The sequence below is a fragment of the Benincasa hispida genome, chromosome 10, assembly GCF_027475165.1.
Source record: "Benincasa hispida cultivar pf3 chromosome 10, pf3_genome.v1.1, whole genome shotgun sequence".
Classification (NCBI taxonomy): domain Eukaryota; kingdom Viridiplantae; phylum Streptophyta; class Magnoliopsida; order Cucurbitales; family Cucurbitaceae; genus Benincasa; species Benincasa hispida.
In genome coordinates, this window is record NC_143487.1 from 7,037,389 (window position 1) to 7,051,408 (window position 14,020).

Sequence of the window (14,020 nt, forward strand, 5' to 3'; positions counted from 1 at the left end):
TATAAAGAAGTCGGTATCAGGGAAGATTGCGATCCTCATTGTTTATATTGATGACATAGTTCTATCTGGTGACGATGCCACTAAGATTATGAGACTTCAAAAGAAAATGGCTGAGGAGTTCGAGATTAAATACCTTAGAAAGTTGAGATATTTTCTCGGGATAAAAGTTTCTCGATCAAAAGAAGGTATTTTAGTTTCTCAACGGAAATATACTCTTGACTTACTTAATGAGATAGGTATGATTGGATGTAAGCAGGTTGACACCCCTGTGGAGTATAATGTAAAGCTTAGTAATATGGATAACAGAGTTCCCGTCAATAAAACGAGATATCAGCGGCTAGTTGGAAAATTAATTTACTTATCCCATACTATACCTTATATATCCTATGCAATGAGTGTTGTTAGTCAGTTCATACAAGCTTCTTATAAGGAACATATGACGGCTGTGGAGCGCATTTTAAGATATTTGAAGACAACTCTTGGTAAGGGCTTGACGTTCAGGAAATCTGATAAACGCTGCATTGAAGCTTACACCGATTCTGACTGGACAGGTTCTATTGTTGATAGAAAATCGATGTCTGGATATTGCACCTTTGTTTGGGAAAATATGGTTATTTGGAAGAGTAAAAAACAAGGGGTTGTAGCCAGAAGTAACATTGAAGCTGAGTATAGAGCCATGAGCCTAGGGATATGTGAAGAGATTTGGTTGAAGAAAGTTTTATCAGATCTCCATCAAGACAGTGAACTCCCGATGAAACTTTTTTGTGACAATAAAGCGGCAATAAGCATTGCAAATAATCCTATTCAACATGATAGGACAAAACATGCCAAGATTAATAGACATTTCATCAAGGAGAGACTGAACAGTAGAAGCATATGCATTCCCTAAATTCCTTCGAATCAACAAGGTGCGAATGTCCTCACAAAAGGGGGTGTTGAAAATCAAATCAGCTTTGATTACTATGTTAGCAAGTTGGGCTTTGTTGAAAATCAAATCAGCTTTGATTACTATGTTAGCAAGTTGGGCTTTGTTGAAAATCAAATCAGCTTTGATTACTATGTTAGCAAGTTGGGCTTTGTTGATGCCTATGCCCCAACTTGAGGGAGAGTGTTGAAAATAAATATTTTCCCTAGGGGTTTTTTGTAATTTGTCATATCCCTAGGGTTTTCCTACTTGTCTATTTATTTGAGTCAGTGTATCAAAAATAATAAAATATCAGTCGACTATCGTGATTTTTTTTCTCTCTGTTCTACGGTTTTCTACGTAAACCTTTGGATTTCTTTCTTCTTCCTTTTTTATCATTAAGTTTAAATTCTCTACATGAGAATTGTTTATATATGTTTGCCTTGACGCATGTCATTTATACTAAAGTTTCTCGAATAGTATTATTTAATATTCTAAATCATTTATATCTTCAATTAACCGTTTATAATATGGGGATATTTAAGATCTTACAAATTGCTAAGAATGTTATCCTTAATCTTTCAAGTGGTTTGAACACATTCAACATCCTTCCAACTTTTTCCTTAGGATGATCTCTTTATTTAAAGCATAAGTGAGATTGTTATTGATCCCACATCAAAACAATTTGCCATGGGTTCTAAATAGAAATGCTGTAAGGAACACCTTGTCCTGTCGGCCCAGGCCCTGATTCAGGCTTCAAAAGTTCATAAGGCGCAATCCCAGCTCCATATCTGTTCTTTAGATTTTTGTTAGCATTTCTTTCATCAATGATCCCTTCTAGTTCCTTCAATTTTCCACTGAACCTCTCAAATGCTCCCCTTATAAAAGGCTCATCAGCCCATGCTGGTTCAATATCTTTTCCCAAATACTCTTCATCTGGAGAATGACTCGACAATATGTTCAAAACCGCCGTGACTTTCGTCGCTTGAAGCTGTGTAGGAAAGGTATCTAAAAGGACATTCTCTGGCTTATCAATAAAGTACTTCCACTTCTCTTCATTAACATCTTCGACGGGAACATTGATTCTAGCAATACTGGGCCGATTGGGAAAATATCCAGCAAAAGAGTATTGGCCAAAGTTCACTGCTGCGTGATGACCGGAAGTTACCCACATGATGGTGGTGACAATATTGATAAGGTCTTCAGGAGTGTTGAGAACTGGCCACCATGGTTCATCCTTCTTATCAGCATGCCCTTCTGTTCGAATCTCTGTCCACCATGCTTGAAGTTCCTCGTCTGACTTCACAAGACTTGGATCTGGATAATAGAAATTGACATATTCTGTTGCCCATTCTTTGATGGCATCCCAAAGGATTAGGCCATCGTTAGCAAAAGGGTAATCTTCAATAGCAAGCTTCAGTCCATGTGGTGCATTTGGGTCCTCAACGGCCATTCCCCTTCCCATAACAACAATGTACACGAGGGAGCACTTTAGTAAACCAGTTTAAGCCAAGTAAAAGGCAGAGAAATTTATAAAGAGAAATAAGATTGCGTTGCTAATTAAGAGAACTGAAGAATAACCACCTGTTAATTAAGTCAGCAGGCAAAGCTTCTAAGTTGAACTGCCATTGTGCTTTGTAAGCAACAGAGCTAAATTCTATCGAGTATTTTCCAGGAGAAAAGCAACTCTCGATGATCCCATCTGCACTGATAAGAGCTTGGCGGGCAAGTGCATTGATTTCCATGGTGTATCGGAAATGGGGGTGCAAAAGTCTATAGATTGGATGCATTGCACTTAGTTGTCTGTTTGATGCAATGATGTAAGGTTCTACACAACAATGAGTTCTAAGCCTGGAAAGAACAACAAAGCGTAGCATCGTTCAAGAAGTGAATATGCAAAATATAAACTCCAAAAGTATCAAAGTAATGCAGCATTTTAACAAGAAATTGACCAAAGTTTGTCCACATTTAAAAGGAAAAGACTCACCAATGGCTAACAAGTTGGTGATAACCAGAGTCATGGGCTAAAACGTGAGCTTTGGCAATCCTCCAAAGCCAGATTTCAGTGGCAGCCCAAAGGGGTGTGAAAACTTCTTGCCATTGTGGTTTGTCATCAATGGGTGGTCTAGTGAGCTCAATAGCCAACGGTCTTAGAGTGCTATCATTGTGTAAGAAGAACAATGTCCTTGAACCATACAATGTGGTGTCTTTAAGTTTTCGAACTTTGGCTACATATGGTATGAAGAGATCGTGGTAATCTAATATAAATAGCTTCTTGTTTTTCAAAGCCTGCACCCCCACAAAACATATCATCAAAAAGAGAAAAAAAAAAAGTTATACAAAATTAAGGAAACCAATCTATAAGTCCAGGTGTGAAGAATCTCCAAGGGGTCTCCAAGGGATGTACCTCATCCAGAGTCATGAAACCTTTGATTTGTTGCTCCACTATTTCAGCGGTGATTTTTGATTCAGGAGGACCATAAACAGCAGGGTCAAGCTTACTCTTTAATGGCCATTCCTACATTAATTAAACTCCTTAACAGGTTAGCTTAATGGGGTTTTGTACATTAAACAAAGAAACATGGTTCAAACAATGTCATACCGTAACAAGCCTTATACTGTAGGGGTTAAGACCTGCAAGGGTCTGTCTAGCAAATTCCTCATCTCTAAACCAAAAGAATTTGTCCCCTGAATAACAATAATTAAGGAACATCAATAATGTCTTGATTAGATAAATGAAATATATAAAAATACCATATAGTTGGGTTATATATTTTGTTTAGTTCTTACTGTCAAATGTTTCAGGAGGATGGAAACGTAGGATATCCTCAGCCTTATCAACAACTGTGTCAATAATCCTTGGAAGAAGAGTAGCAAGCTTCCAACCGCCTTGGGATTTAGGCAATGGAACTCCATTATCAAAAAGATTGTCTATTGCAGGGAAATGTGGGAAACGTATATTAGAGTCTGTAGAAACTGACTCCAAGGCCGGTATTAGCCCATTTAGCAATGAGTTCAATGTCCTCACACTAAATGTTGTTTGTTTAATTGGTGAGAATGCTTCATCTCGAGGCACATAATTGCCTGAACTTCTTGATTCAGATAAAGGATCTACAATAATAATAAACCACCCATTGTCCCTCTTAGTATCATCATGAGTAGTATTAATGTTGGTAAATTAGACTTTATAATATAGAAAACAAAAGAAAAGAAACCTTTTTTAGTTCGTGGACGTCCGGTTCTACAACGTCGAGGATAAGGAAATTGTTTCCCACCAAGCACAGGTCTTTTGAGGGCGAGATTTCTGTCGGGATCGCCAAGATCATTGTAGACATCATAATCATATATCCTGTCGTGAACCTCACGCTTGCCGGAGCCATCCCCTTGCAAAGCTTTGAGCTCTTCTTCTCTAAGCTTCTTTAGCCCCTTAGGAGTGTTGGATGGCAAGTATGACTGGGGAAGATGGAGCAAGCTAATGTTGTTAACACTTCATCCATCCATCTATCTATCTATCTACATCTTTGTCGTTGTCCAATAATAAAAATTAAGAAACATGAGAGGGATTAGAAATGACCGTAGTGGTGAAAAAGATTCTCTTGCTATCGTGATGGTCCTTCTCATTAACCCAAGAAAAGCAGGCGAAGTGCAGAGGGCCGGTGGGAAGGCCTTCGATGACTATATCCTTGAGATAAATCTCTTTGTGATGCTCATTCTCAACGAAAATGGCTCCAATTTTACCAAAGCCTGGTGGAATTTCAAAATCTGCCTCGTACTTGATCTCATTAAGCCCTGAATCCTCTTTATGAGCATACTTCTTTATTGTTCCCTTCTCCAATCCCGTTACTGAAACAGTACGCACATTTTTATTTATTCTTTAAATATTTGTTTTTTTTTCTTTACTACTTTTTTTCCTTATCTCTTCTACTTCATTCTCCTCTATTTCATTCTTAAACAAAAACTAATCTTGGGATTACTTTTTCTTTTTAAGGGCTCCCAAATTGAAATCTTTCAGATAATTAATAGGTATATTTGGATATGCATTATATATAATGTTTGGAATTTAAATATGTGCATTTAATTTATCAATTTTGTACATAGAAATCAAAATTAAATAATTACTTAATTAAATACAAGAGGCCAATTATGGTAGTAATTAAATAATTTTAACATTATTTAATCAATAAAAATAAAAATAAGCGGATACGTTTATACTAAATCTTTATTAAACATAATTAATTAATTTAAATTAATTACTAAAATAACTAGAATATTGATAATCATCACAATAATAATAATAATAATAGTAATGGTAAAATTTTTAGTTGAAATTTATTAAGTCTAATTAAAATATTTATATTTAATAACTGACTAAAATTAATAATAATGAGTAATTAATATTGATTTATTAATTAATTAAGCTATATTTTTACTGATTGTCTCTCATGCGTAAAAATACCACAATTTTGCAAGGTATTAAAAAAAACTCATGTTAGATGGGTTTTGAAGTTCTCTAGATAATAATATTCTAGGTTTCAAAAATTAAAATTATGTAAAACAAACAACGATATTAAATGTTTTTTTGAAATCCTATGAAAAAATTTGTAAAACGAACAAGTCCCAAGTAAAATTGGGGGGTGGGAAGATACAAATTACGGACCTCGTAGTTTCTAGCAAAGTCACATGTTAATTGAACTATGCTCGGTTTGAAATTACTTGATAGCTCACTTTTGTTTTTAGAAAAAATTATCCAAAATAGAGCTGGGTAAATACGAATATTTGTAGCAATTTAGTTATAATCACTAAAATAGGCATTTATTCTCTAGAGAATAAAATAAAAGTAAGGTAGACCGCCTATCAAAATTTGCATAATTGTTTTTACTACAATTTTTTATTTTTATGTAATTTTTAAAAAATATTAAATGATTTCAATTGAATAAAACAATTTGCTTTTGTTTGTTTTCAATTATTTGTGAAACATATAGAGAATTATTGTAATTTAGAGGAAACATGATTATTGTAGTTTTTCTCAAAATAATAATAATAATAATAACGTTTCATTTAAGTAAATAGAAATAGTCATTAAGGAGCCATTTCCCTACTTCTTGAGTTTGTTTAAATAATTCAACTTTAATACTAATTTTATCTATTATTATACATTTATCAATGTACTCTGTCTTTCCATTTATGAATATCTTCATCTTCTATTCTTAATTTAATTTTCAAAATTATAGAGTAATTTTATCTTAAAACTCTATATCCCAACAAAAATTTCCTAACTTCAACGTATTGACTCTAGATTTATGAGTTCTACTCAAACCAAACGACTCTTAAGATTTTTTTAAAATTATTATTAACACTAAAAAATTCAATCTGAAATATAACCACATTAACAATAACTACATCAATAATAAACAAATTATTAAAATGAAAAAACTAACATGTTTTTTTTTAGCCCTCGTAAAGTAGTTGCTCATAATAATCATTGAGAGGGTGTTTGGGGTAAGATATTAAAGATTGTGCTAAAACTGTAATAACTACTTCTTGTTATAGTACATACTATTAGTAAATTAGTTACAATTAACACTATTTCAAAACATCAATTTGCGATAGTATTTACTATTTGTTACAGTTTTTACTATTTTACATTCATTATTTTTTTATTATTTACTATAGGATTTACAATTTTCTCCTCAAACTAAATAGTTTACACCTCAAACATATACTATAATAACACAAATTAAAATAATGTAAACCCCAAACACAAACTATTATAATTCAACTATAATAACAACTCTTTGCTCCGAACGTCCCCTGAATGTATATATATATATAATTGTAGGTTCCATTTGATAAGTATGGATGTAAATCAAGAATCAATTATCTAACTAGAAAAAATTGTGAAACATCTATATAAGATTTGTTTATTTATAATAATGGAAAATTATATTTTTAACCCCTAGTTTTTTTAGAGGAGATAAATTTAGTTTCTAAAATTTCAATTTAATCGATTTAGTCTCTCAATTATGAAAAATAAGTTTAAAAGTCTCAAATCTTAATTTCTACCTTAATCATATAATAATGTTATTATTTTAAATACTGAAAATGATTTTTTTTTAATTGAATTTTTAAAAAATATATATATATATAGTTTCTCACTCCTCTATCTACTCATCTTACTCTCTTATCCTTCCATTCCCCAAATTATATCCATTTTGGTGAGAGAGGTTCCACTGTTTATTTTATTTTATTTTACTTTTTGTTCGCTTGTGAAACTTGAACGTGATGTGTCTGTGAGAAATGAAGATGATACCGTACACCTCATGGTTCAGTGATGGCGATGAGTAGGCCGATAGCATAATTAAAGCACAGGCTTTTGTCCATGACACAATCTAACGCTGCCTTATTGGATTTAAAATGGGGAAAATAAAGAAGTTGGTGGAGAGGGACGAAAGTAGAAAATTTTTTCCCCTTCAATTTTCTTTAATTTAGAAATGATATTTCTAGTGTAAATTAATAATATAAATATATAATAAAAATAACAACATTTTAAACAAGTTCTTCAAACTTGAGGGACTCAATTGAAATTTAAGGGAAAATTATCACATTTAAGATTTAACTTACAAGACTAACATCTTTCTTTAAAACTCCTAAAAACAATTTTTTTCAGTCCATCTGAGACGAGATCGACCACCAGATTTTAGTTAAATAATCAACTTTTTCAACTTATCGATTGTTTGAGGTTTTCTTGACACATCTCGTTAGATTATACACCGATATTATGTGCATCTCGGGCAAAATAACACCGAGATTCTACATATTTGAGTTTTCTCAATAGAATCTTGGGCAGCATTAACACCAATATTTTATATATATCCCAAATCTTACCCAATTTTTCAAAAAATTGATCTTTTTCGAAATTAAAAATGTTGAATCAACTTGGAAAAACTAATTTAATCAATGGGAAATGCATTTAGAATTTTTGAATTTCATAAAATTGTGGAAACATAAATTATGCTAAAGATTTAGAAAACTACTTAATAATTTGATATAATATTTAGTAAACATAACCGAATTTGGAAAAAATTTGAAAATAATATAAGATTTGGGAAGATTACAAAAAAAAAAAATCAACAAATCTTTGTAAGTATCCGGTGAGATGTATCGAGAAGGCACAAAATCATCAATGAGATTTTTCAACTTATTCTCGGCGATCGATCTCACCAAAGATAGATTGAGAAAAACTATTTTTACAAATTTTCGAAAAACGTGCTAATTTTGTAAGGTAAAAACCTAAATCTATTATTTTTCACAATTTTTCAAATTTAAGACTAAATACACTTGTTTCTGCAAAGCTCAAGGAAAAATTATAGTTAAAAGAAATAAATGATAGTGAGTGTTTTTTTTTGGACAATATATGGAGGGAGTAGAGGTATTCGCAGGTTAGGTTGGATGGAGTTGTAGCACATTTTAAATTCAATTGTTCGATTTGTAAATTTTTTCAACCCAAAATAACCTTTATGATGTTAATAAACCTAACCCAACTCAATCTAACCATGAAATATTTAGGGTGAGTAGGTTCGGATTGATAGAGTCATTTATTTTAATTTTGTTTTAAAAACAAGTAAAATGTTAATATGTTAAAGTTTTGTTTAATTATTTTTATATATTGAATTAAGATTAATTACTCTATTTCCATTTTTATTATAAAAATATGAGAAAATTTTCAAAAATAGAAAAACAAGGAAACTATTTATACAAAAATAACAAAATTTAAATCTTCTTGAATAGAGATTTATAGAGACTAATAGAGGTCTATCAATATCTATCCATGATGAAAATAGAAGTCTGTCAATATCTATTAATATTTGACATTTTTTATTATTTCTATAAATAGTTTGACATTTTTTCTATCTGTGAAAATTTTTTTAAAAAAAATGGTAAAATGTAAAACTTACTTTTAGAAATTATTGAAAAATAAATTATCATAAGTAAAAACAACATTTTTTTAAAAACAATACTTGCTTCGAGTTTTTTGAAATATTGTAGGTGAACTAATAAATTAATCTTATTTATAAAATTTTCATTTATTTGAACTTAATCCAATATAAAAGAGTTTATAAGGATTATGTTGGATTTTTGGGTTTTTCGGATTAACGGATTTTTTTAACACATCTAGAGTATAAGTTTTCAAAGTTAATAATACAAATAGTTTAGCTATGCTGAGCAACCAGAAGATAATGTTAAGTTTTAGTGTTGAAAAAGCAAAGTAAATTTACAAGGTTTTTATTTATGTATTATTATTTTTTTTTTTTTAAAAAAAAAGTAACTTTGAACAGATTTCATTTGAATGTTGAATGAGAAGGAAGAGCATGAGTAAGTTCAAGTTAAATGAAGGGCACTGACCGGGATCAACCTCGGCACTGACGAGCTCCAAAAGAAGCGATTTACCAAAAAGATCAGCAATATCATCAAGCCCTCTTTCCAAATATAACCCAGTCCCCAGGATTCGTTTTACAGTCACAAAAGCTTTAACCGAAACCGCCTTCTCCGTCGAACTTGCGACGGAGGTGGCTTTGATAACGGCAGGCCGCCCGGCCAAGCGGAGGCGATGGACTTTGGCGTTTTGTCTCCTCCTCTGCCCTCCACACTCCCACCGTGTTGGAAGCAGAGCCTTCGCATTACTTAGAAGAAAAGGCTTTGGGTTTACAAACACGGCTGCTTCTAAACCCGTATGGGAGGAGACTCGAGATTTCAGCATTTTTCCCCTCTTTATCACTTTCTTTTATCTACACAACTACTTAATTCCCCCGGGGAACTTCCCCTTGTGTGTATATATACTTCCAATGTGGTTTAATTTTACCATCCCAATTGTAATTAACGGGGGCCATGATTAATTCAATTCTTTGAAAAGAGTATATGTCTGTTATGTAGCGTGTACAAGATATTGATTCGGTGAAAATATATTTTCTTTTTCTGAAAAAAAAAATTTACAGTATAGATAAATTTAATATACAAGTTAATAATTATAATACAAATACTGAAATATACTATAAAAAATAACATCTAAGATGTTAAAATAAAATGCAATAAAAAAGTGACTCGTATTTATCATACAGGAAGAAAAAGATTAAAGAAAGAAGTATGAAGATAAACAAAATACTTCTTCGTTGAATTGTTGAAGATGTTTAAGTGAATTATATTTTAGTAGATTTTGCGGAGACTCAAATGTGGAGATGAAGATTAGATGATTTTAGGTTTTTGTCTTTTATTATTATTATTATTATTTTTAGTCTTGAATTCGAGTAGTAAATTTTTTAGATTAAAAAAGATTAGATGAATTACTTTTTTTTTAAAAAAAATGTAAACATAAAAATAGATAAATCAAATCGACATATCTAAGAAACATCTAAAAGTATTGATATTTAATATGTATCTAATGAATTCTTTTATCTTACATAGATGTTTATATCTCATGGATTACGTGACAAATTTTTATTGGATAACGCGGATATAAGTTTTTATTGGTGATTAAATTCCATCGAAAAGGTGAAGAGAAGTGGGATGATATTGATTCGAACATTACGAATCTCTTCTACACGTCCAAACAATTAATGCAAAAAAACAGAAAGGAACAGTTATGTCAGGGAGAGTCATGGGCCAAGGGCGCCTACGGCCTTGTACCTATTTGTCGCTCAAATTTAAGGGATTTTGGGACAAATTTTCTACATATTTGAAATCTGAATATAATTTGAATTAATTTTCTATGCAATAATTTATTAATTTTACTTTGAAATTATATGCACAATGGATTTTAATTTTCATTGAAAGAAAAAAAAAATCAATCCATTGAAAAAAGTTTATACATGAAGTATGGGACGGATATGTGAACATTTTGAGTATATTGAAGATCAGTTAAATGATGGTGTGGATAGTGTCCTACGATGATGTGGCCTATGACTTGGCAATCTTAGTTGGCACATGCCAACTATCTTAAATGTACTAATTTGATGAATATTCTAAAAATGAATTTTTCCTCTTTTCATATCATACGGTTATACTCCATCCAATAGCAACTCACCATGTTGCCCTAGATTTTCTCCTTTCTGTATAGCTTTTCTTCTCCAACATTCTTTCAGTAATTGTATATAAACTGACCTATTCAGGCTCCTATTGTATTGTGAAAAATAGCCACAAAGCAAATATAAATTGAAGAAACTTTCTCTCAGTACCTTTGTCCTTTTCTTTCTTCATTTTTGTGTTCTCAACCTAGTATCAGAGCATCTCATGCTAATGTCAACCCAATCCAAGCTGCAAAAATCCCACTGGACCACCATTGGACAGAACCAATTTCCTCCTATGGCAGAATCTGGCATGGCCAATCCTTCAGTGCTATCGTCTTAAAGGATATCTAACTAGTGAAAAAATCTGTCCAAGCAAGTTCATCACAAAAGCGTCAATTCAACAGCCTCTGAAATTCCAAGCTCAGGAACACCAGATGAAACACAGCAATAGCCAACCCAAATTATGATGCGTGGGTAGTAGTAGATCAATTACTACTCGGATGGCTATACAATTCCATGTCACCTGAAGTCCTCACACAGGTAATGGGTTTTCAACCCTCTAAAGAACTTTGGGAACCTATTTTAGAATTATTTGGAGTTTATTCCAGAGTGAAATAGACTATCTTAAACGTTTATTTTAATAAACTAGAAAATATGCTTAAAAATGAGTGATTATGTGTCCACCATGAAGTCCTACTCTAATAATCTAGCCCTTGTTGGGAGCCCTGTTAGTTCCAATGATCTTGTCTCTCAAGTTTTTTCAGGTCTAAATGAAGAATATAATGTTATGTAATGTCTGGGCAAGGGAAGATTGGTATATCTTGGACTGAATTACAGTCTGATCTCCTTGGATATGAAAAATGGTTGGAATATCAAAATACCATAAAGAATAGTCTCTAATTTGTCCTTAAATACTGATTCCTTCTCTTTCTCTATGAATGTTACTCAAAATCGAAGCAGCTCGGCTCCTCAAAACCCCACCCCAAATCGAAACAACCCGTCCCTATAGACCAATAACCAGAGAGGAGGACGAGGACGTGGTCGTGGCAGATGGAATAATCAACGTCCTACTTGTCAAGTGTGTGGCCGCTTGGGCCACACAGCAAATATTTTTTTTTCAAGGTATAATCGGGATGTCAACAACCCAAATCAAACTCATCTTCGTGAAGGAGCCTTCAGCTTTTCAGGCTAAGCACCAAATTATGGAACAAACCAGAATGTTATGTTGTCTAATCCTGTTCTAGCTACTCTGAAAAGTGTCGTGGATCCAAATTGGTATGTGGATAGCAGTTTCTCTAGGCATTTCACCGCCAACCCAAACTTCCTACACACAAAAATAAACTACATAGGTACTGAAAAAGTCATTGTCGGAAAGGGTGCCCCTCTATTAATTTTGCATATTGGTAACTCTACTCTACCCTCAAATTCTGGTTTTCTCAAGCAGAATAATGTTCTGTGTGTTTCCAATATTGCCAAAAATCTTGTGAGTGTCTCTCAATTGGCAAAGGATAATAATATATATGTTGAATTTCACTTTAATTTCTTTGTCATAAAGGACAAAACCACAAGAGTGGAGCTGCTGAAGGGAGTTCTTAAAGACGATTTATATCAAGTTGCCTCCAGCATGTCTATAAATACTGCCCAGGTTGTTCATGGTAGAAGTCTCGACGGTGCTGACGTTAATTTTATCTTTCCTCAAGTTTATCAGACCTCTGTAATGTTGTCCAAGTCCATTTGGCATAAGAGACTTGGACACAATCTATTAAAGTTTTAAACCAAGTAATTAAGGATTATAATTTGAATCTTTCATTTAATGATGTCTCAGATTTCTATGAAGCCTGTCAATTTGGTATGCCTTACCTTTTCCAGACTCTACTTCTCAAGCTAAACCTAAATTTCAGCTGGTACATATTGATTTATGGGGGCCCATCCCGATCATCTCCGCGGATGCTTTTCGTTACTATGTTATCTTTATTGAAGATTTTAGCCGCTTTACTTGGATTTATCCTCTCTGATAAAAGAATGATACTATTTTTACCTTTTAGCAGTTTCTTGCAACTATGAAAACTCAGTTTATTATGACTATTAAAACTTTACAAATGGATGGTGGGGTGAATACCAAACTATTACCACCCTCTATACTAGTTTGGGCATTGCAACTTGATTTTCTTGTCTGCATACTTCGGCACAGAATGGTCAGGTTGAACGTAAGCATCTTCATGTCATTGAAATGGGTCTTACATTGCTTGCTCAAGCCTCCATGCCTCTCAAGTTTTGGTCGGTTTCCTTTCAAAATGTTGTGTTGTTGATTAATGGGTTTCCCTCTTCTATTCTTCATTATAAATCTCCTATGGAAATCTTAATTGGGAGTCAACTTGATTTTTCCCTATTACCTATTTTTTGTTGTTTTCCGAATCTTCGACCTTATCAAACTTACAAGTTTGCTTTTGTACAGAAAAATGTGTTTCTATGGGCCCATCGCCATGATATAAAGGCTACATGTGCCTATCATCAGTTGGCTACATTTTCATATCCAGGCCTATCTGCTTTAATGAGGCTGATTTTCCATTTCAGAATGGCTTTGGCAAACAACAAGTCTCCTCTTCCACTTCATCCCCAACCATACCATCTATCTTAACTTAGTTTGGTTCACCTACACTATCCCAAACACCCTCACCTATTTCGGCCCAACAACCAGCCCAACACTCAATTCAACCATCACCTTATACCTCTTGATCTCTCTCCCCAGATATAGCCTCTGACTCCCTATCTTCGACCTACAATCCGAATTTCAATACTCACCCTTCTGACAGTTCAGGCCATTATGGCCCACTAATCCCTCGCTTGCCTCATCTCAAACCACCCCCTCTAATACAGTCTCTAATACTCTCTCCCCTCCTCTCGATCCTTCACTTTTCCCTAACCCTCAATCAAATCTACCCTCCTCCTCCCCTCCTTCTTCAGAGACTCCCTCCTTAACTAACCCTCCATTGATGCCTCACCCACCTATTGTCAATAATCATCCCATGACAACCCACGATAAAGCCAGTATTTT

General features: G+C 33.2%; 1 protein-coding gene and 1 long non-coding RNA gene across 3 annotated transcripts; one reads left to right on the top strand and one right to left on the bottom strand.

The window, feature by feature from the left end:
• Positions 1–1,459: 1,459 nt before the first annotated feature.
• On the bottom strand, positions 1,460–9,808 carry LOC120088280 (linoleate 13S-lipoxygenase 2-1, chloroplastic-like). Its single transcript, XM_039045464.2, has 9 exons — positions 9,308–9,808; positions 4,479–4,747; positions 4,120–4,357; positions 3,695–4,015; positions 3,507–3,592; positions 3,312–3,422; positions 2,892–3,193; positions 2,489–2,755; positions 1,460–2,361 (listed from the first exon to the last, which is right to left on the bottom strand). Exons 1-9 carry the CDS (start codon positions 9,660–9,662, stop codon positions 1,602–1,604), a joined length of 2,709 nt encoding a protein of 902 aa, XP_038901392.1. The 5' UTR covers positions 9,663–9,808; the 3' UTR covers positions 1,460–1,601.
• Positions 9,809–10,965: 1,157 nt separating this feature from the next.
• LOC150033078 (uncharacterized) lies at positions 10,966–12,779 on the top strand. 2 transcript variants are annotated; one of them, XR_016523865.1, is made up of 2 exons: positions 10,966–11,505; positions 12,521–12,779. It is a non-coding gene; the product is annotated as an uncharacterized LOC150033078 (long non-coding RNA). The 2 variants fall into 2 exon arrangements; XR_016523866.1 differs by having other exon boundaries at positions 11,077–11,505; positions 11,926–12,779.
• Positions 12,780–14,020: the final 1,241 nt, after the last annotated feature.